Raw genomic sequence first — 23070 nt, forward strand, 5'->3', positions numbered from 1 at the left:
CTCTGACGAAAAGACAGCAGGACTTGTTCTGACATCTGGTGTGGGATGTGGTAAGAGAATCTCGGCGCTCCCATATCACTGGTGTCTCCAAACAGCTCCTAGGCTGCTCCAATCCACTGCAGCATCAGGGCAGCGCAGATCAGATCGCAGGCGTAGGGAACCGGAGCCAACTTTTCCTGTCCAACTTTTAAGATTATTATCTGGGTGATTACTAAAGTCTAAGACACAATGAATAAATACATTCATGTTTCCCAACTGGAGGTTCGTGCAAAGTGCCTGGATGAAAGAAATGTTTCTTTTATAACAGAACCAGGCATTGCAGAACTGTCAGTTTAGATACAAATCTTCAGCCAAAGTTAGAGTCTTTTTATAATAAAGCTTTATGATCTTCAATATTATAGAGTCCCTGGATAAATGGGAGCGGCTGACAGTGGCTGATGCACTGGAACCTGTCCAGTTTGAAGATGGAGAAAAAATTGTTGTGCAGGGAGAGCCCGGTGATGACTTCTTCATTATTACAGAGGTAAGGCTGGCATCCTGATAAACTCTGTCACTTCCTGGTAAAGATCAAGACTTTGTAATAAAAGACATTTGGGTTCAGTATAATCTCTTACTTCAGAACAAATCTGAACTAACTCCAGTCAAACCAGGAGAATTACTCAAAATTCTAATTAACTCATACACTACTTCCATGGAAATGTCTTAAGTGGAACAATCCCCCATTTCCAGTAAATTGAAGACACAGAGGAATTTTGAGGTGTGTCTGTGTTTTTACTGTTTGAAGGTTTGTTTTCTACATGAGATTTTTCTTGTTCCAAATTGCCTGTACTTCAACCAGGCTGGTTGATCGTTGTTCCTAACGGGACTTATAGGGGAAATGGCAAACGAACATCTGTAAACTGGAGCAGGAGACCTGATCTGAAAATGGATAATTTGTTCTTCCTTTTGCCTTAAACTCAGCCCGAATGGCTGAGACATTTTTTTGTTTACTCTCACACAGGCAGACAGATCTGTCAGGCAGCTGAAAATGCATACATCTTTCTGGGAGATTATCTGACACTTCAGTTCCACCATCTCACTTCTGCAAGCAGATGCTGATGGGGTTCTTCCTCCCTTTCTGACATAAATATTTGGATCATTGGTATCTCATACAAATACCTAGGCGCTGTGATATAATAAGTTATAAAAAAGATATTAGAGAGACTCAGACTAAGAATAACAAGGCAGCATTAGGATATGATTGTATATGTATTGAAGTAGGAGCTTTTCAGTACCAGCTGTAAGTGTTCATACACAAATATATAAACTGGGGATGGCTGACATATGGCTGTGTGGTGACAGTTCAAATGCACATGCCAGGCTGGGTGTTACATGACCAGCAACAAGGCAGTGGTGGCACAGGAGCTAGGAGGTCATCTGAATCCCTCACTGTGGGAGAAGGTGGGTCAGATGGATGTAAGGAAGCTGGTATCATTGTGTTGCCTTGGGGTCAGATGGATGTACAGAGAATACATCTCTGGCTCCATCAGGCTGCTGTGTTGTGATGTGATTTAGGAGGAAAGAGACCCTGCCCAGCTGAGGTGATAAAGGGCTTGTACAGCGTTCATTCCAGATGGTTTAGAGGCCAACAGGTTTTTCTTTGCTTGCTCCTTATATGTGTTTTTTTGGACAGGTGCATCTATCCAAGGCAGCCAGAATTTGGTTCATAATCAATATCTGACACTTAACATTCTATCCTTCTTGAGTGTTGGAGATAACGTATTTGATTTATGAACATAGTTTCTCTTCTGATGCTTACAAAATTGTCAGTGCAAATAACTGCACCTGTATATTATACAGTTGGACACTTAAGGATCTTTAAATATGTGATGAGCAGTGCCCCTTCAAGAAATAGTGTCAGAATAAGAGACTAGATATTAGATACGGAATTTTCTTTTGTTAACAAGATACTTAGTTTATAAGAAAAATTTAGGAAATATAACTTTTTTTCAGAAATACGGAATTTTCATTTCTACTAGTGTTAATAAGTGTGCTGTTATTCCTTGCAGCAGTGTGAGACTAGGAAAACCTAATTTTCTTAGCCATCGAATCCCATGTGGAAAATTGGCAGCTTGCTTAAGAATTACCAAGTGCCTTTATCTTCCCCCTCTTGATGGAACAGCTGTTAAGACTTGAATGGGTAGAAGAGTATCAACACTGAATACTGCACAATCATAAAGTATCTGCTCACCTCACCCTTCCACTATAAATCTAATACGGTTTCTCACTTTGGAAATCACCTATATTTTTCTACATTAAAGAATGAAAATCCAATATCAACCATTTCTGGTGCTGCTGCAGCAGTATTTCAGTCTGCTAACACATAGTTTAAGCTTTGTATTTTAAACCTGATTTCACAGGAGTTTACATCTTTGATGTTAAACTTTTCTGCAGGAGAGTTGGTGCGAGCCGCCAGGAACACATTATTCTACAAACTGGTTGAAAGTAGTTTTGGCTGGTTTGTTGTCACAATATGTTGAAAAGTCATTAGCTTCTTTCATATGTTTTTTTGATGTTTATGGCCTTATAATCCAAAACAGTAGAATTGCAGCCAATTTGTTTGGCTGCTGTATATGCAGAAACCATTTCATAGATCACCAGAATGCAGTCTCCTTTAGAGCACAGTATGTCCGGTAGTACAAAGCTAACTTGTACCTTGCCACACAGATTTTTGGGAATGGTACTCATGTATTATAAACCACGATCATTCAAGGCATGCCTTAGACAAATCAGTTACCAATTTACAAAGCTTTGGTGTACCAGCATCACAGATACTGGTTCCAAGTGGGATCTTGTGACTCCTATCATAAAAACTTCTCTGAGACATCCAGGGCTCACACATGGATTTTAAATTGTTAGCATGGTCTTGTATGAACTTCATAAATTAGTCATTCATTTCTGGTTAGCCTGCAATGCTGCCTTCCTCTGTGACATCTTTGGGATATCATCTTTTAAGTAGTTTGGTCCTGCAGAAGGACATAGCCTATAAGTGAATTGGCACTTTCAGGATTTGCAGATGGAAGAGCAACCATTAAACCCTTTTGAAAGGGAGACTTCCAGCCTCGGTGATGATCAGAACAGCAATTCCTGCTTTAAACCAGGAATATCATCCTGATTAGTATGGACAAGAATATTTAGTCTCCCCCTTCTGTCAAGCAAGCACATTCACCTTTTCTCCATTTTCCTTAGTGTAGCCTTTTTTTTCATGTCTTTCTCTCCACCATCTTATCTCTAGTGTTGCACAGATCGTAGTAGGGTGCAGGTTATTTGATGTGCAGGCTGTATGCATGAAAATTCTTTAGTGCCCTATGGAGAGCAAGGCTGCAGTAGGAGCTCAGCCAAATTATTAGAATAACAGAAAATGTGCACAGGGAAGAGTCACAGGAAACCGGGGCTTTTTAAGTTCACTGCTCACAAAGCTGTTTATGGTTCATTTTTTGTTAAAAAGTCTAATGAGAAAAGTATTACCCTGAGATTCCAGGACAGCTACAGTTTTTCTGCCACCCTAAATCTTCACAGGCACCAGTAAGATGTTTACTTGAAGTAGGTTGGGTGCTTTTCCATTTAAATCTCAAGCAGCCTTCAACAAGATCTAGTTTTAATATTTAAAGGCTGTGATTTTTTTCCAGAGATAGAATTATTTTAATGTTTATACCATATTCCTTAATTTGGAGATAGGATCAGAAGGGAATGTCTGCTTACAAAAGCAAAGTAACCGCTTCTGTGAGATTGATTTACTGCACTTGAAACTGGTAATTAAAAAAAGAAAAGAAGCAGCCCTGCAGTTTCTGTATTTTCAGATATATTCAGGCCTTATTTTCCCACTACAGTTTTCACACAACAAACTTGGGCTTTCCCAGACCAGACAGATGTGGAATGTATCTGCTGGATTCCAAGGTCATGGAATTATCCCATATGAGATTCCTGGCACAGAGGTGAAAAACTTTAAGCACCATGAAACAATTGTTGCCATAAAGAATTATATTTTGGCAAGCGTAAATCATAACAGATGTACAGTTTCTAACAAATAAATTTGTAGTTGTATTGTACACTGCCACACTGTGTACCCAGCAGTAGGGACGATTTATTCATCTGACTTCAGATAACGCAAATATTTTTAGCTAGCATTTTAAAGTGGTAGCTTGCAAAGGCATGGGAGCTTTGTGGAGTTAAATATCCCAGCAAATGTTAAGCCCCTTTAAATGAAATGCCAGTTGAACAGGAGCTGATTTTATTCCCGACTCATGCTTTGCCACTGACTTTAGTAGTTCAAACTAGTGTAGTAGTGCTCTGAAACTGGAAAGAAATGAGGTTTTTGCGGTTGTCTAGGTTACTGAGAAAGGTAGTGACAATAGTATTAAAAATAGCGGTTATGATCATGTACCACTCTCTTAAGTTCAGCTTCAAACTTGGCTGGGTGGCACAGTACCTCGAAGTCTGTAATGCAGCTGCCAAAAATGTGGGGACCTGCAGCCGTGAAGTGCGCTGCTGGGTTTTCCAGCTCCCATCCCTCCCCATGTCAGATCATTTGGATCTACTTGTCATGACCAAGCACTATATACGGCACACGGATATTATCACAGGACTCCACTGACTGGGAGTCTTGTAATCTCAGCTGCTTACTGAGAGCTTGCTGAACTGCTGCCATATGGCCCTAATACTCCGTAAAGTTTGACATGACTTAAGAAAAATGCACGGACAGACACAGACGTACGCAGGTGTAGGGGACCAGCAAAAGGTTTATAATAGTGCCACACTGTGCCCGAAGAGCACAGCCTGTAAGTGTCCTTTAAATGTGCTCTCCGTAGCCTGTCATCTCCTCAGAGGACAGTTTGGTTTAAGTGGTGTAGAAAGCAAAGAAATAAAACTGCATGAGAAGTAAAACATTTCCAATTAATAGTTGGTCGAGCTGCCCCACAATAGCATGCAGCAGCCTAAAAATAAAAGACCTAAAAATAGAAGATAATATCCAGGAGGAAAGTCAAGGAGAAATGGACCCATTGTATCAAGTAGTTCTACATAGATTTTTGTTTTTAACTTTAAAAACTAGTTTATTTAATTGCAGATTAGTGCTAAGTTACAGGGGATAGTTGCACCCTCCTCATGCCACTCCTTTGTGAAAAGCACTTCAAAAAAGCTGGGGATTTGTGTTCTTTGTTATTATCCTGCTGGTTAGAGAGGAGGCAGAGTCAGGGCATCTGATTTTCAGTCTTACCTCTATTATCAGTCCAGTCTGTGGGCAGAACATTACCCTCCCTGTTTCCTCATCAGTGGGAATAATCCTAATGACACTTCATAAAGGTGAGGAGGAGCTTAATGAGAAAAGACGTGAATTACCTGTCACTACTGAAACCAGGCAATGGAAATAGCAAGTTTGACAAATAAGAGAAAAAATTTCAATGATAGTACACAAATCCGTCCAGAATTAATGCATAGAGCTGCCTCACTGACAGAAATGAATCAAATTAATAGGTAATGATTATTTGCCCAGCACTATTCTTGGCTGATCACACTGAAAACAGTCTTGTAATCCTTGGGGGGCTGCTAGCTTTCATGCTGCTGTTGACACTTCAAGTCAGGGCCACAAACTGGCTCTGGTCTGGGCAGGATCCGCTGCGAGTTCTTGCTGAGAGTGTACTTGAGATATTGTCCTGTAGGTGAAATCAGTGTTTCCAGCCCTGCTGACACTCTTGGCACGCTATGGAGCGTCTCTGCACAAATGCAGTTCAAAGCCTTGTTAGGTGGAACAGTGTTTGTAAACTCTTCCTGCCATGGTAACGTGCGCTGACAGAGGAAGGTCCTCGGTCTAACTCTGTTCTTCACAGAACTGGGCCTTTTTGTAGGAAAAGTCGACTTGAGTCTTAAATTGCACAACAAGCATCTGAAGATTTACTATTTAAAAGCTCCTTAAGAAGGAAAAGGAAAAAGTAAAATAATAGCCCAATTGTTTCCTGCTCTAAATTGTTGCTCTTTGACTTTCTAACCTAAGAGAGACCCCTTTGGCACCTACCCCTGCGACAGGCAGGAGAACTACAAAGTAAACTTCTTCCTCATGGTTAATGAAGTCACTGCCTTAGGCACACTCTGCTATCACACCTGATAATCTCCTTAAAAACACAGTGTGATTAATTATTAATTAGGAAGATGAATGTTGTCTAGAAAAGGAGTTTCAAAGGCTACAATCTGAACTGCTTAGTGTTACCGGGATTTTGTTGATACTGAAAATGTTTGTCAAAGGCAGTCTACAGCGACTTCTAATATACCTAATAAACAAAATATACTGAATAAACAGAGCCAGCAGTCACAGAGGTCTCTGTACTTTGCTTATTTTTAACTGCAGAGACATTGTTTCCCATAGAGCTCTTACAGGAAAGGTACATTCAATTTTCTAGATATGACCTAGTTGTGCTGGAGCAATAGCGTTTCCCTTGGCTCTGCGTCAAAGTTCATCTTTGTTCAGGATGGCATTTTTAATTGCCAGCTGATGTCAAAGACTGAAAGTTAGGTGTGTGATTGGGTCCCATCCTGACCAGGGATGGAGGTGAAGTATTTTGCTGAGTCAAAGGAACTAAAATGTCAGCTTAGTCCAGCTCTTGTTACACTCAGTTTAACTTTGACTTCCGAGGGCAGTGAATCAGGCTGCACATACATGCAATATCCATGTACATGCAACCTTGAGCATATCCTTATCTCTCCTCTGTCAGAAAGGGACAGTGTTTCATAGGAAGAAACTGGCTGCTCCCCTTCTTCCCACCAGCGATGGAAGACCTGTCAGTGACTGCAGCTTTTGGCCTTTCCTTCCAACTCTTTCTCTGGCCCCACTAATAACCGCTGCAGTGCAGTCACCTGTGGTAAATTCTGCAAAATCTAAAACCTCAGAAGTGATGTACAGTGGAGCATTTTCTTTACAATTTTGTGAAACTTCAGATTAGCCAATATTTCTAGTCTATTTTAGAACTTTGCAGATTTTGTTCCTCATTTGTGGCAGAAACCAGGACAACTGTATGTAAATTCTGTGAGTTGCTATGAACTCAGAGACTGGAGAATAATGTATAATAGTTTAAAAATGTACAGTTAAAAAAATACTGTCAGACCCAGTCATGACTCAATCTTGAGTCCACAATCAGAATTAAGTCCTCTTGCATCATCCTTCTCCAAGACCATTAAGATCAGCTAGCTTTTATATTATGAAAATGAAGCTTTTTTAAAAAGAAGTCTGATGGGTAGGAAAACAATGTAAAAGCAATGTACAGAGCCAGTAGTTTGTTATGGAAAAAAATTTTCACCTGGATTGGTACATCCATGTAGTATGTCCAAATAATGTTGAGTCGTAATAGCTGTGGTATATAATATATGTAACCTTTTCACCAGCTCATTTCACCTTAGCTACTTACAGGAACATCTCATGAACTCCGTGGGGTTTATCCTTACTACACCTGTGTGATGAGGTGCATGAAGCAACCTCCATGTGGCATGGTGGGGTCATGTGGCATGGTGGGGTCTGAAGCACAGGCACAAGAATTTAGTTCTTCATTCTTGCTGAAAACAATCGATGGGAATTAGGTACCTTGAAGGTCTGAACCTTCATGGTTTTGCTCACAGAGATCTAAGGCAGAGAAGCAGTGTTAGCCCTGTGGCCAGCATCCCAGGCTAACACATCAACCGACTGTCCTTTTTCTTTTATGTTAAATTTTATCATCCAGAAATGATGGGTGTTATTTTCTACTGCAGGTTATGTGGAAGTCACTTGCACTTTGTATTGCTGTCTGAAATTTGTTTATTTCTTCCCTTGTTTTTGTATAGAAGTCTTTCACAAATCAAAGGTTAGCAAATAATAAAAATTAAAGATTATTTACTGGCTAAAGGAATATTTGCAGTGTCTTTGGCTACATAGTTCAAAGGATTTGTATTCTCTTGGAAAGTAGCCCTAGAACTGCAGATCCTTAGCTGTAACATAAAAGCCATCCCAGGAATGATGCTATCAGCAGTCCCAGAGGGCTAAAATGGCAGCTGAGGAGTGATATGCTAGTGGTCTTCCAGGACATTGAGACTGAGAACATTGCTTATGCCAGCATCATGAGGTACAGGCAGGACTTGCTGTGTTACCCTGTGTCACTGGGATGTTGGTAAACTTAGGTCTTGAAGGAAAACCACCGGAGGATGCAGTGTAGCCATACTATTCTCAAAGGCTTAAAAGTAGTTTTCATAACCTCTCTTTTGCACATGCTATACCCAGTGCAAAAAAATACGTATGAATGTTTCCCCAGTTCACTTTTGACATGACAACTTGTGTAGGAGTCTTCAGTCTCATTCAGCTGTAATTTAAAACATCTGATTTGTAAACCCATAAAATTGAAGTTTATACTGGAAATACAGACACACCCTGGCCTCTTACCACTATAGGATACGTGGAAAACTGGGAGATCGTTTGGTGTGCACAGAAGTAAAACCCGAAGTGAGTAATTGGCAGTTTCATTCTTAATATATACATGCTCCATTTGAATTTTCATAAAAATCAGAGTGCTAGATTTTCTCTGTGTTCAAAACAGCCTGTGACTTATTACTTAGCTAATACTTGCTTTAAGGTATGGTTGATTCTTTGACTTCTCTCTTTAGCCTGGTACAGTAGTGTCTTCCTGCCGTGGAAATCTGCAAAAGTAGTGGAGTTTCCCAGGTAACAAAATACCTCTCTGTGTGAGTAGCAGCACAGGCTGTTTACCCCTCAAGGTTTTCAGGAGGTTCTTAGGATCCTTATAAGCTCTTTTGGCATTGAAGACTGAGCTCACAAGCCCTGATGCAAAGCACTTAGTCAACATGACCAAGAACTTTATGGCCTGAGGCACGTTAAATCTAAACTGAAATTAAAGGCATCTGCTGTTTTAAAGGAGCCAGGAGCTCCGTCCTGAGGAGTGCTTCTCTGTCTTTAAGCAAAAATACTGCAGTATGAACAAGACCTGAAATATAGTGGTGTCCAACCTGGTGGAAGAGGAATGGAGAATTTCCTAATCCCTGCTGGAGTTCATCCCTTTCTCTAGATCATGTTAAAGCTGTCCCTTACTGGGATAGCTTTTGTCCCTCCTCTTCAAAGATACAGCTGAGATGACTGCAGATTTGCTGAAGGAATATACCCCTTAGGGCTCATTCATTAGCTATATAGTGTGGATTTTGTGGAGCATGCAGGGCTCTCCACCGTGTGCTCCAGGAAAAGGCAGCTTTGAGCGCATGAGTTTTTTTCTTCTGAATTTCAGAATTTGGTCCTTTGAATACACAACATTCACCAACTGAAGGGATTTAAGGAGAGCTTTTCCATGGGGGATTTTTCTGATCTCTGTGATAAACTCTTTTCTCTCCTTCCCCCAGTTTGCTCCAAGTTTTATTGCTTGCTCAGAAGCTGTTGCCCTAGCTGGCCACAGCTGCTCACCCAGCCCTGGTCACAGCATTAGTTATGAGACTTTAATGACGATGTCTGTCTCAGCCTTTTGCTTGGTCTGGTTACTTCAGCATCTACAGAATGTTTTCACAATGAAGCAGATGGTGGTAGGAGTAATTGGGCCGTAAAACAACATTAACAGCTAAAAACGATTTTCACCAGAAAGGATTTTGTGGGCAGGGTGAGGGAGGTTCAGCACTGTTTTCTTGTTTTCTCTCCCGTACATTCAACCCTGCCCCTGCTGTAGGTGGTAGCGCTCTGCACTGTCTGCTTCCAGGAGATGAGCCCTGTCAGGTCAGTCACAAATATGAACAGTTGATGAATAACCCATTATAGAGTCACTTTTATGTTGACTCAGTGGATGTTTCCTGGCTTCAGAGAGAGTCAAGATAATGGCTAGCTTTGTAGAAAGAAAGAATCTCTAAAATGCAACATTTTTTTTCCTTTGTGACTTTTATTGCTTTGTACGCTGACATGTCTGAGGGAGGAAAACAGTGCCTTGTTGCCAATAATCCAGAGTGCTTGGCACAGACGGTCTTTAAAATCTGGCACCAGGATGAATATTAATTCAGTTGTTTTCCCACAGAAGCTACTGATTAGTCAAGGCCAAGTATCACTGAGATGATTCATTAAAGCCCGGCATCTGAGCCCACCTTTACTGAGTGGATCTGCTTTTTGTCACCCCTGTAACAGGTGGATTGAATGTGTAATAAAAGGGTCAACTAAAATCCTAGAATGGAGTAAAGATAAAAATGCAGGGGGACCCCAAAGGCTGGGCTGTGGTGCAACCGCTTCCCAGCTTTCTGGGCATGAAGCCAGGACAACTGGCCAAGGAGGATCACACCCCAGGCAAGGGGCTCCTCCCAGGGCTCGGAGCTGGTATCCTTATCCCTCTGTCACCATCCCCTCGCTCCCAGGCTTCCCAGTCCCAGTGGGCAACTGGTGGTATGGAAGAGGAGCATGGGACTACCGTGGCACTGAGGCTGGGGAGCACAGAGGTCACTGTGGTGTCCCTCTGTCTGATGATGGAGGATGATGATGACTGCCGATGAAGTCTTGAGTCCCCCAACACATGGATACGCTTCTATTGGTCACCTTCGTGATCTAGCCTGATGTTAGCTCTGCTGCTGTGGCTCCAGGGCAACGTTTTGAAGTCAAAATACTATAAAACTTTGTGGTTTAATTCTGACAAGCCTTTCAACAGAAAAGGCTTAACAAAAAAAAATCCCAATTTTTTATTCTTTGTGCAAAACCCACTTTATTTTGCTTAAGTATTGCTGGCGTCTCCATGCATGAAGCGAATTTTAGTTGGTGCAGTGTATTCTGCTTCTTTCAGCTTTTCACTGTTTACTGGTCTCTCTCTGCCTGAATCTTGTCTTCTTCCACCTTAATAACATTTCTTTTACTTCAGGGGGAATACATAGGTACAGCACAGGTTTAATGCAGACTGTATCAAAGAAACACTGAAGAGGAAGGTTGTCTGAGATACTGCAATAGGAGGATGAACAAAATGATTGAAAAGGTCTTCCCATGTCAAACATCTATGATTTTAAATACTAAACTATCAAGGCAAAGGTGTTTCCTGGTGATTAATGATGGGCTGGGTGTAGTCATGTCTGGGCCTTAACCCTGGCCTCTCGTATATCCCTAGGAAATGCCCTGTGGCTCAGCTGTTTCTGCTGTTTTAAGCTACACTTGGTTTATGATTGATTGTCATTTTTAAAAGTACCTTTATGTTTGTGGCTATTTTGGTGACTGCTCTAGACAGCTTTGTTCCTCTCTCTTGAGTCTGGATGTTATTCTTAAACTAATATAAATGTGCCTAAGTAGCAGAAATGGTGGAAGTTTAGACATACATACAGTAGTCTTACGCAGGTAGATACAGCTGGTACACACGGCGAACTGCAGATTGCTTGGTACCAAGCATGGCTGTAGAGCTGATGTCTAGGATCCGTGCCAGCTGCGTGGTGACGTTTGCTTTCCATCTTTGCTAGACTGCAGTGTGCATTACTATTGTTGAGAATTATGGCCAATAAGAATATGATGCATTAATGTTACAATGACAGTGTAGTGATAATCATAGCCATTGACACCGTGGTTGTTGCAGTGTAAAGGCACTTTTTGCAGCACTACTCTCTCTCAGGAAGATTGTATGAGTATCACAGTGCACATGTTGTTACTCTAATGTTGCCTTTTGAGCTCATTTGACCTTGCATTATTAATCCTAACGATACTCCCAAGGTGCTGGCTTTCTGAAAATCCACTGAAATCAGCGGCACTCCAGATTTCCAGAGTCACCGCCAAATTTAAAAAGCTGAATGTGTAACATGTTGTATATTTGTTTTCAGAAGCTCTCAGTAGCTCATTAGCTTGTGCATTGTCTCACACTGTAATCTGTAGTGAACCCTAATGGGTGCAGGAAAGAACTCACTTGCTAGAGATAAGCAAACCAAACAACCACCACTTTTTCAGTCAGTGCAAACCTGGGGACTGTTCTTGTAGTCCTTACCCAACAGTCATTACAGCAGACACATCATAAAGGATAGTCATAAAAGTAAAGTTTCCCAACCTGGACCAAAGTTGTTTGAGGTTTCACATCAGATGACCGAATTGATTAAAATGATCATTTTTTAAAGTGGAGGGTGAAACATTAGCTGACAGATCTTAGCAGGTCTCACAGATTCGCCAGGCAATCACTATTTCCAGGAGTTTTGTAGCATCAGGAGCTGTAGCTTTTGACTCTCCTTAATTTAAAGTAATGATTTGGAGATGCTCTATGATTGATTTAATCACATACATGAACCAGTAAGCAGGCAGATATGACTAAATATGGTGCAACCTGCTATGGTTGTAGCAATTATAGTGTAAGAACATTGCGCAGCAGATAGGTGAATGGTATATTTTCTTAGGTATACCTGGAGAAATAGGCAACTTGAAGATAGGTATGTGTGCCCAAAAGCTCTTGTCCCTTCTCTGGCTATGCTTGTTGATCTAAGAAAAGGTATTACTTCCACAAGCCTCATCTTGCCTGCAATTAAATAAAATACTCCTAGAATCATGCTGTGTGAAAGAGCTTTTAATTCATTTCAGATCTGTTCTAGCTGCCATCCCGTCCCGTCTGCTTCGCTGTGTGAACAGGAGCATTTTATACCACTTCACAGCCTCTTCTTTCCTCTTTTGTAGTAACTTCGCAAAGATTTAATAGCGACATATAATGAGGGTTTGTGTGACTGTGGAGTGAGAAGAAACTTATCTTTGAATGTGTGAATTATGGAGTGTGCGGATTAACAAAGTGAGAAGGAGCAAAGGTATGTTCATAATAGCAATTGATAGAGTTAATAGCAATAGCAGATGGATCAGCCTGACCTTTTCCATCTCTGATTCTATAGACTGCACTGCTCTTTTCTAGTGGATGGTGAAGAGGAAAACAATATAGGCTAGAAAAACTTTATAAGCTGAAAACTAGGATAAAAATGTAACATTTTGAGGGCATGGGGAAAAAAACTGTCTTCTGTGCTTTTCTTTAAAAAAATCAGTAAGTAAAAGTATGAAATAAAAATGGAAATGGAAAAAGTAACTTTCCTTTAAAGAAATTATTTTCTTTAAAAAGTAGAAATTTATTCTGTATACTTAGTGTATCAAAAGGACGTAGACATTGACATTGCATACTCGCATGGGAGAATAAACACTCTTCAATTTTAGTAACGATAAATATGTCCTTTATTACAGATGGAGCCTCACTATATTTTTTACTGATTGCTATATCTTAATAATGGGAGGTTAGACCAGCAAAACCAAAACATCAACAAGATTGACTTTTAAATGAAAAAGTTTTTAAAACAGTGCTGAATTTCTGTTCCCACCCACTGGCCCTGGTGAAGGACCATACTGCACAGCCTGTCCTACCCAGAGGTAACACGGACACATCACTGTCCACCACATTTTGCTTTGTGCTGCTTGGGAATTATCCCATCCGATCCGCTGACCTGAAATAGAGGGAAAAATACAGGATTTGATTTTTTAGCATCATGAACACTTGACTTTTGTAGCCAGGCTACTTAGGCCAACTGCTGGCTATAGGATTCATACTTAAATATAAAAGTAGGGTTCCTGAAGCAATTAGTGCTTATAGGTCCATGCAGGATAAGGCCTGGGAATCTCAACGTTGATCCGGATGGGTCACTGTCTTTACACTGTAGGATGTCTCACTCATCCATATGGTCTGATATTTTAAAAGGAAACATCTATCAAAATCTCATTACTTTGGGGAGGATGGGAGCTCATGGATTATAAACCTTAATTTATTTTTTATATCTTAAATTATGGTGCCATATCTAGGCCATAAATTTTTACAAAACAAACTGCTGATGCATTTGAAAGAGTCAAATAAATACTCTCAGCACCATGACAGAGCAGTGATAGAGGGAGTGAGCAGGTGCGTGGGGTGAGGATGGCAGAGAGCTGGTGATGGCACATTGCTTTTGGAACTGCTACTCTTGTTGTTTTTGCAATAAGATGCCTGTATTTACTTGGAGGAGAGGAGAGAAGGTTAATGATATTGGTTCCTGGGAATACAGGCACTCCCCAGTGAGTGAAAGGGAATATTCCTGGATCCACCAAAGATCATAATTTCACTCCCAGGCATCTGCTAGCAGAAAGACATGCCTGTCTGCCTTCAGTTCAGTATCATCACAAAGTGCTGATTTATTAAATGGTGTCAAACTTCTTGACAGTCTTTGAGCCTGTGCTCTGTAGGCTTTTCTTGGTGGTGTAGGAGGCTGAAATGGCTATCAGTGTACAAGACAGTATTTTAAATTGAGCAGCACTAAATAGTCTAATCCTGCAAATCTAGGATTGTGCAGTTTATTTCAGAGAGACTGATCTTGCCAAGTTTTGTGTGCCATTTGAGGGGGAATCTTTCCCACCAAGACCAAATGCTTTTGGGAGTAAGAGTGATAAGCCCCTTTAATCCTTGCTAGATAATGCCCGTACCTTCCGGGACAGGGCTCAGGAGATTTATTCAGTCGTATCGTTTATAGGAGGTAGGGTTTGCTGAAGCACAAGGACAGAAAGCTCAAAAACTGTGTCAGAAAAATTTGACAAGTAAAGTGAAATGAAGTACAGCCATGAAACCTGCAATGGGGGCAAGGGTAGGGGCAGGCACTGAATTAATTTACTATCACAACTTCATTAAGTATATGGGTAATAAAGTATTGTTTCTGTAGTATTTTATTCTGTTTTAATTTATTTCTGTATTATTTTTGCCTTGGTTACACTGGTCATCTACAATGGGATTCTAATACAGTCAGGATAGCATTGATTCCAGAGATAAGACACGCAAAGTGAAGGTGATACAGATGGATAATTATAAATACATCTTCTTTGTTTCATGGTGTGGACAGTCTTCCCGTGGAGGTCACTCTGACAATGCTCCAGGATGTACTGGTGGAGCTGGTGACTGGTGCAATGAGAGGCCAAGCGGCGTAATCAGATCTTACATCTGGGTGCTCGCTGTCAGGGTTTCAGGAAACTTCTTTTGCTCCGTGATAGACCTGTTCTCACTGGGCAACGGGAAAAGCCTATGTGACTGTTAAAACAAGAGTGGAAAAATATGTATCTGGAATATGCATTGCTTTATCCTGCCAAGCCAAGTGTTTATTGTGGAGGCCAGACACATCTGTCCTCCTCCAACAGATATCATGGTGTTTCTTGGATTAAAAAGGCCGACTGTAGTGGAACAGTGGAAGAAATTGCTTCAGAAGACTGACTTATTGGAGTCCTATATCATATGGACCCTGTCAAAAAAATATTAGCCACAATAAAAGCTGACACTTGGGGAGATGAAAGCAATAATGCTTGATATTGTGATTACCTTTGCAGCAGCATGGTCAAGGTAGGCAGTGGGGAATTGAGTCCTTTCTTCATTTGACCTGGGCGGTCAATATGATTACTTCAGGGATTTTTTTTTTGTTGTTTTATGTAATAAAACATCTGTAATAAAAGTTCTTTAAAAAAAAAAAATAGTTTTGGGAAAGAGACTGGAGACATGGATTGCAGACAGCTATTTGGGTCAAGGGGTTAGGTTTTTGCCAGGCTTCAGATGGGGACACAGAGGAGGACAGGGGCTGGAAGCGATTCTGAAGCTGAATCCATCTACACTGCACAGGCAATAAGAACAGCATCGACTTAGTGAGCTGCACCTGATCTGAAGTTTGGCAAGAGGGAGGTTGATATACACATTATTATTCCCTGTATGGGGTATTTCCGAGAATGCTGCATATGAATGTGTGTTTGGTCTGAAAACTTGCAGTAAGTGTGAATAACAAAACTTATTACACTATCTTTGCATTTTCATGCCCTTGCGGATTTACTGGAAGATCTTGGAAAACAGCAACTTTGGCGGAACAGTTTAGTTATATCAAGGATAAGGAATTTTTTCTGGAAACTTGACAGGCACCAAATCACTTTCTTATATCCAGTACTTCCAGTTACTTCTGTGGATAGCCTTACACTTCTGTGGACGGTTTTATGTGCATGTCATGTTTTAATAGTAGATAAAACCCCAAATAAACCCCACAAAAGACCAAAACCAACCTTCCCCTGTATTTTCAGCTTATTTTTGAACAACCTTGCCCAGTTCAGGTGTCATTGCTCATGCATGTTGTGCCAAGCACATGGTTCTGTATCTTCTGCTATCAGCTGCCTGGCATATTAAGACTGAAAGCGTTGAAGCTGAGAAGAGTTTTGTGTTTATTTTCAAATGTACCTGGATTTACAGCCCTGGTGTTTCTTCAGTATTTTTGTAATACTGATATGGCATGTAGCTGATGGGGTGGAATGGTAAATTGTCATAACCAATGTAACGTGTTGACAGTCTGATATCTAGGGATTTATACTAAGCACAGGTTACTGCTAATGGGCAAAATGAGAAATTATAACTTTTAATGTGCCAGATTAATTTGATATACATCCAAGTCAGTATAAAAAACATCATCTGCTTAGCAGGTATCAAATAATACATTATTTGGTTTTTGTTTCTGGTTCCTGGCATCAGAAGAAATAAAATTTACCTCTTCATTTATGTAGCACATAAGTTAACCTAGAGAGTGCCCCAGCAATTTGTGAAGTATATGAGCTTAAAAATATCCCTGTTATGAAATAGGACATGATGCAATACAACGGTATTACAGCAGCTTAGTTGTGCTTGTTCAGAAGAAAGCAAATTATGATCATTTGCTATATAATAGTGGATATTCTACTGCTCTTGGTTATTCCTGGGCCTCCAGGTCCTAGAAAAGCAGAAGCCAGACCTGAAGCAGACTTACATTACTGTTCAGATTTGTAATTCAATGGTGATGTGTTAAACACAGTGCAAAGGTGAAGTCTGGTTCTGCAGGGTGCTGAGTGCCTTTAACTGCATTGAAGTCAAGCTGTTTCAGGGTGCTCAGTGTCTCCTCAAGTCCCTCCCCCAAACCCGAAGGCACACAAGTTTCTTTCGGTGGAAGGAAGCTGCAGGATATTTGCAGCCAGTGAATATGCACTAAATACTCTGCACTGGGGGGAGGTTTGCGCTCCAAGCTGGGGTGGTCCTGCAGCTGGTTATGGGCACTGCAATGCGAGGCTTGGGTGGTCAACTGCAGAGTGAGGGCTGTGATATTTCCAAGAACTGGCATCAATCTTCCGAGCATAGTCCACATTACTGTGTCTCCTCCCCTTCCCTGTCCCGGCTGAGGCAGGATCAGCCCTTAAAATTACTTTCCAAGCTGAAAATCTTTAAAAAACATTGAAACATTGATTCTCTCCAACTGCACTGTTAAAAATGGCTCTCCAGTCTATTTAAAAATCTTGGCTTTAAAAAATCTTTTTAGTTTCAGTTAAAATCAAAATATGTTAACATTTTGCCTTTCCCTATGCTTTTGGTTTGGACTCAGAAGATAATTTCATATGTTACTATAATTTTTTTCCAGAAAAGCAGATACCTTCTCTATTCCTCTACAAAAGCTTTATGCCACAATAATTTAAGATTTCCTCCAGGTTAGAATATTTCTGCATGTAAAACCTCTTTGAAGGTTTAAATAGACTGTAACTGAGTTTTGACATGTATTAGCATGTGTCAAGTACAGCAGTTATTAAAGGTAGTGGAGACAAGACACATTCCATCTCTCCAGCGACTGACTCGCAGGTGTCCAGATCACTACAGGCCACAAGCGGGCAAAGCCACTAAAAAAAAGTCACCCTTTGTTGCAAAAAGCATTAAAAACTCCCTTTACCAACCATTTCAGCAATAGATCCGGTGAATGATCGGGTGAGGAATAAACTCTAGGTGCTGTCTTACAACATCATGTCCCAGGATTGTGACTGGCAAAATTGCCTTTTTAGTCCTTTTGATGTAAATCTTTACTGTGTCTCTTGGAAGGTTCTGCATCCACCCAGAACATATTTTTAAATTATATTAAAGCATACATTTGCACAGCATGATGTGTATTAGTTAAATTAGGAGTTACTGGGTTCTGACCTGTTCCTCTTCTCTTCTGTGTGAGCTGACTGTCCACATCCAAACATAAGAGAGAAATCATTTGCCGCACTGATGGATTTTTTTTAATCCTTTACTTCTTTTCATTCATATAAAAGGAATTGACTGAAATTGTCAACTCTCCCATAGCAGAACTAAAGGGGTGTGACATGCAAAAGGAAATACTCAGGACTCAATTACTTTTTAAAGCATAACAGGTTTAAGGAAAGCCAGCTTGACTTTCTGCACTTCTCCTTCCCAGGGCACAGCTTCTGTTCTGCAGCGCAGGTCTGACAACGAGGAGTACGTTGAAGTTGGAAGACTTGGTCCATCAGACTATTTTGGTAAGAAAAGCTTAAGTGTGGTTCAGAAGGACGGGCACAAGGACTTGTATCAAGGAGTTATTGTCTTAATTAGTGTTTTTTTACAGTACTCTCTTACAAGCGAGGGGTTATGTGTAGGTCAGTCGCTGCTTTCAGCGATGCGGAGAGATTTCAGTGAAGCTGAAACCATTCCTTGGTTTACACCAGTGTAGCTGATAGGAGACAGATCCAGAATCAGCAAAACAGTCTGAAAGCATTTGTTTTCAAAGGCATTTTACACGCATGCATTATGCATGTGTAATGCATTTGTACTGTCAACAGAATTATGTAAAGTGTCTATCAAGAGATATATAAAGGGAAATGTTCTACAACCAAAGCAACTGGATGGTAGCTAGAATATGCACCCTCCGAAAAAGAGGCACAGGGTGTGTGACAGCGTATTTCTGCCTGTTTCCAGGTGAGATAGCGTTACTGCTCAATCGGCCCCGAGCTGCTACGGTGGTGGCACGCGGACCCCTGAAATGCGTAAAGCTGGATCGGCCCCGCTTCGAACGAGTGCTCGGTCCTTGTTCCGAAATCCTCAAGAGAAACATTCAGAGATACAACAGTTTCATTTCGCTCACCGTCTGAAGGATTCCTCTGGAAAGCTGCCTTTGTGTGACCTTGTGCACTTAAATTTGCTCTGTGCAGCTCCATAGCTTTATGAAGAAAAAAATAAAAGATGTGCATTTTATGTGTATTTTTTCTGTTTATGTCACGTACTGGATGTCAGTTCAAATCTCATGTATCATGTAAATAGGAAGACAACTGTTTGGATAAGACCAGCTTTGGGAAAGATTAGGCTTTTGGCTTGCAGGCAAGGTTTTTACCTATTGTTGGATCATATAGCTTAAAACTGTGTTTTTAACTTTAAAATTCATATGAATTTCTATTTCCCTCATTATCTTTGGAGTTGGTCTTATTCACCTCTTGTCAAGCTTCTTTGATCAAGCGATGTCCCTCTGCCTGTCACTTTTAAAAGACTTTTCACTGGTTATGGGCTGGAGGTTTCTGAAATCCCACGGGGTGAGTGGCAGTTTAAGAGGGAAGGTCGGAGAAAGATTTTGATCATTCCAGCAAGCCAGGGAAGAGTAGAGCTTTTGAGTCATTTTGTTTGTGGCTGAGATATAGGGGCCATACTCCTCCGTGTTACAAGCCCTTTCAGGTCTGCTTTGTAGGATATGCTAAGCCAAACAGCCTGCTCCAGTCTTCTGGGTGAAGAGGTCAAGGAACAACGTTTGTAAGAATTCAAATGGCGCCTTTAGGACTGAAGTTATTTGTCCTCAGCTTTTTTAAAATGAGGGTTTGCATTAGATCCCTTAGAAGTCCAACAGGAACTTCTCCACTGAATTAAGTGGGCTTCAAAACATACTTATGGGCAGCAGAGTGTCCTCAGCCACTTCCCTGAATATTGTATGAAATGCTGAAGAGATGGTGCCAGTTGTACATCAGGGGCAACAACGCCAGTTTGTTTTTAATAAGGTTCACTTAATTAAATTCAGATGCCTTTCTTTTAGTACATAACTAAATTTTAGGATTTTTTAGGATTTCCTGAAAGCCAAATACATGCTTCAGAATGCTGCCTGTCCTCCAAAAGACACATATCTCATAACAAAAAGCACCAGGATCTTGCAAGAAGCTCCTAGAGCGCAGGTCCCTGCCGGGGCACGCAGCCTCGCTGGCAGTTGGTGCTGTCCTGCCTAGACAGGGTCTCCTCCTGAATGGAGCTTCTTTTTGCAGATCCAGACCTTACTCTGCTGTGCAGCCCTCGAGGATGGGATCATTTAGATTATTCGTTGTGAAGCTCTTCTTTTGAAGGAAAACTTGTCTTTGCTAACAGCAGCAAAGCTCTGCATCTCAGCTGCCCTAAATAGCACTGCCCACTTTTCAGTTGTGGCAAAACTACATTTCTTCTTTATGATAACATTCTTCTGAGTAAATACGAACTTTCTGTACCTTTTACATGCCAAATGTTATGCAATGAAGTAAGGCAGCAATCTCCCTTTTGAAACTAGAGGTGTTAGTGAAGAACATGGCTAAAATTACGCCTACTGACATGCAAATGCTTTCTTCTTTGGAATTAACAAAAACTAACTTGGGAATTTCCTATCGACTCCCACCAAGAGGGGCCAATATTCCAGTAGCTGCCCACAGTGGTTTTTACAGAGCTAACTGCTTCTCGACTTCAGAGTCCTCTCATCACTTCAAGGTGCTTAATTTATTTCAGCATATTTTCAGTGGTCCTGTCAGTGTATATTCGTTGCTACTATTTATTATGATTATGCTTCTTGCACGTGTTATTAAATATGACCATTCAATTTTTCAACCTTTCAATTTTTATCACATACATTTATATAGGCAGGCCCCCATTATATATATATATATATAAATGTATAAGCATTTGCAAAACTTTTGGTTTGCTTCACTGTTTTTGTATTCTCTTGTGCAATTTTTAAAAGAAATATTTTTTAAAGATTATCAGTCACTCATGTATCTTCCTTTACCTATTGCATTTCTGTTGTATTGGTAAGAAGTTGTGAGTGTTTCGCATAACATGCAAGATACATTTCTTGTTAAACACCAGGTATTAGCCTCACTGTTTAGAAGTTACTCGAGCACACACACACCACACATTCTTTGCTTTAAACCTTTACAGCTCATGGAAAATACATTTGAATTATGGTTCTGTTATAAGCAATCTCATGAGAAGTGTAACAATTTAACACCAGGATTCCTATGCTTTAAGTGGAACAAAATGATATTCAATGACATTTTAAAGATAATTGTAATATTTGCAGTGGATGATGGGACAGGATTACAGTATGAATAAAATTCTTCTACATTATATGTGGCCGTTGTGGGCTTATTAATAATAATGGCAGTCTGTACGAATAGAAGTCATGTTCTAGTTAAAATCTGCATATCATAAAAAGTTTGAACTCTACTGAAAATAATCAGATGCAAAGGGATAAAAAATAGACCAAGAATCCCAGTGCTATATATAGTAATGGAAACCAAACTGGTTTTCTGGAGGATTAGCATGAAGAAAAATATGTCTTCTGTTTAAATGTAACCCTGTATGTCTATATAAAGAAGTAGGGGTTCAAGGTGTCTCTCAGACCTTCGTGTTGTGGTTTAGATGACAGCTTAGCCAGGCGTTGAAGCACATGTGGAACATGAAGTTTGTGAGCTGTCTCGCTGGTCGTAGGGACCCTGTGTAGAGCTTAGAAACCCCCAGGACTGATGATGAGTCTGTTGTACAATCAGCAGGAAGACACTGGGAAGAGCAGGCTCTTTATTTCTCGAATACCGATGATGCTCCTTTTTCCTCCAGTGTCACAGACAAAGCCCATGGCCCCGACCACGATGGGGATCTGTCATGATCATTCCTCTCACCTTCTGGCCATGCATGGATTTTTAGAAGTGCAGCTGCCCTGGGTCTAAAGCACAAAGCCTTTTTTGGCCCCAGAGATGTTCTGTTCTGCTGCCATGGCTTGTGTTCATGCAATGGGCTGGCCAAGAACCACATTGAGGACAAACTTCTCAGAGAAGGCAGAGCCTTCAAAGGAACCACCTGTATCTCATGCATCAGGGTGAATGCAGAGGTTGAAGGACTGGCGAGTATGGCTTCTGGGTGAGGAAGAGGAGTGTAGGTATGTTGTGGTCCAAGATTGGCTCTGGTGCTGGAGCCATCACCCCAGAGCAGCGTGCAGGGCTGGTGGACTCACTCCATGCAGCTTCTCTGCGGTGGCCCCTGCACAGGAATCTTAGGCGGCTCCCGGCATCCAAGGGCTGTCCAGCTTTCCATTTTTGGAATGTGTTATTTTTCCCCCCTTTGCTATGATTCAGGCGGGAAGGACTCGTCTTTCCAGAGAATTACTCACATTATGTAGTAATCAAAAGTGACCACTCTCTCTGAGGTTCTTCCAGAAGGACGTTACCAGCCCACGCTCCCCAGAAAAGAGCATCTCACCACTTCTCATTGTCATTCTTTTTTCGGTTGGTTTTAATTGTGTCGCAGCCATTTCAGGACTCCCAAGACAAAAGAAAATACTTTTTTTGTAATAGAAACTAATTGTACCTCCAGGTTTTTTACAAGGCCCGTGTGGCTGCCCAGGCTTTAGTGTGTGTGTGTCAGATTACTGTAAGCTCTCGTAAGCATTCCCACTGCTCTGTGGCAATGGGTGCTGTAAGTTGTGGAGTCAGAGGAGGCCGGTGAATCCTTGATCCTCAAGCAACCTCAAACACAGTCTGACACCATGTTACCTGTTCAGGTGTTGGTGGAAAACAAGAGCCGTTGCAGAGAACCAAGTAATCCCAGGGCATGCCAGTTTGGTCGCTGGCTGCTGGTTTGTTTTTCTTGCAGTCAGTGGTCTTCAGAAGCAGAGTCACCACACGAAGGGTGACATTTCTTCTGTTGTGAAGGTTGCACAAGGTGTGTGCATCGCATTCGGTTTTAGGTCTTAAATGGTGCATAAATCCTTTCACTCACCCATTTATGGAAGAGATCATGTTTGTTGTTTCCGCACATTTCTGTGTAGCAGCTGAGAGACGGAACATTATCTCGCTCAGAGGCAAAACCATGATGATCTCCTTAAAGGGAGCCAGAGATCCTGTTGCCTGCTGTTCACTGCAGTGCCACATGAATATATGGTCACTGCAACTGCAGTAGTGTCCCCAAAGGCTGCTGCAGGTGGATGGGAGTTAGCAGAGTAGGAAGAGAGAGT

General features: G+C 41.1%; 1 protein-coding gene across 2 annotated transcripts in view; it reads left to right on the top strand.

The window, feature by feature from the left end:
• The window catches only part of PRKAR1B (protein kinase cAMP-dependent type I regulatory subunit beta), a 100976-nt gene extending 79788 nt beyond the window's left edge, over nt 1–21188 (top strand). For both annotated transcript variants that reach the window (XM_074886576.1, XM_074886577.1), the window contains exons 9-11: nt 402–523; nt 18244–18325; nt 18762–21188. In XM_074886576.1, coding sequence (XP_074742677.1) covers nt 402–523; nt 18244–18325; nt 18762–18934 — 377 coding nt within the window. In that variant the 3' untranslated portion in view covers nt 18935–21188. The remainder of the gene's footprint in view (nt 1–401; nt 524–18243; nt 18326–18761) is intronic.
• The last annotated feature ends 1882 nt before the right edge of the window (nt 21189–23070 follow it).

This window comes from Strix uralensis, chromosome 16 (assembly GCF_047716275.1).
Source record: "Strix uralensis isolate ZFMK-TIS-50842 chromosome 16, bStrUra1, whole genome shotgun sequence".
Taxonomy (NCBI): domain Eukaryota; kingdom Metazoa; phylum Chordata; class Aves; order Strigiformes; family Strigidae; genus Strix; species Strix uralensis.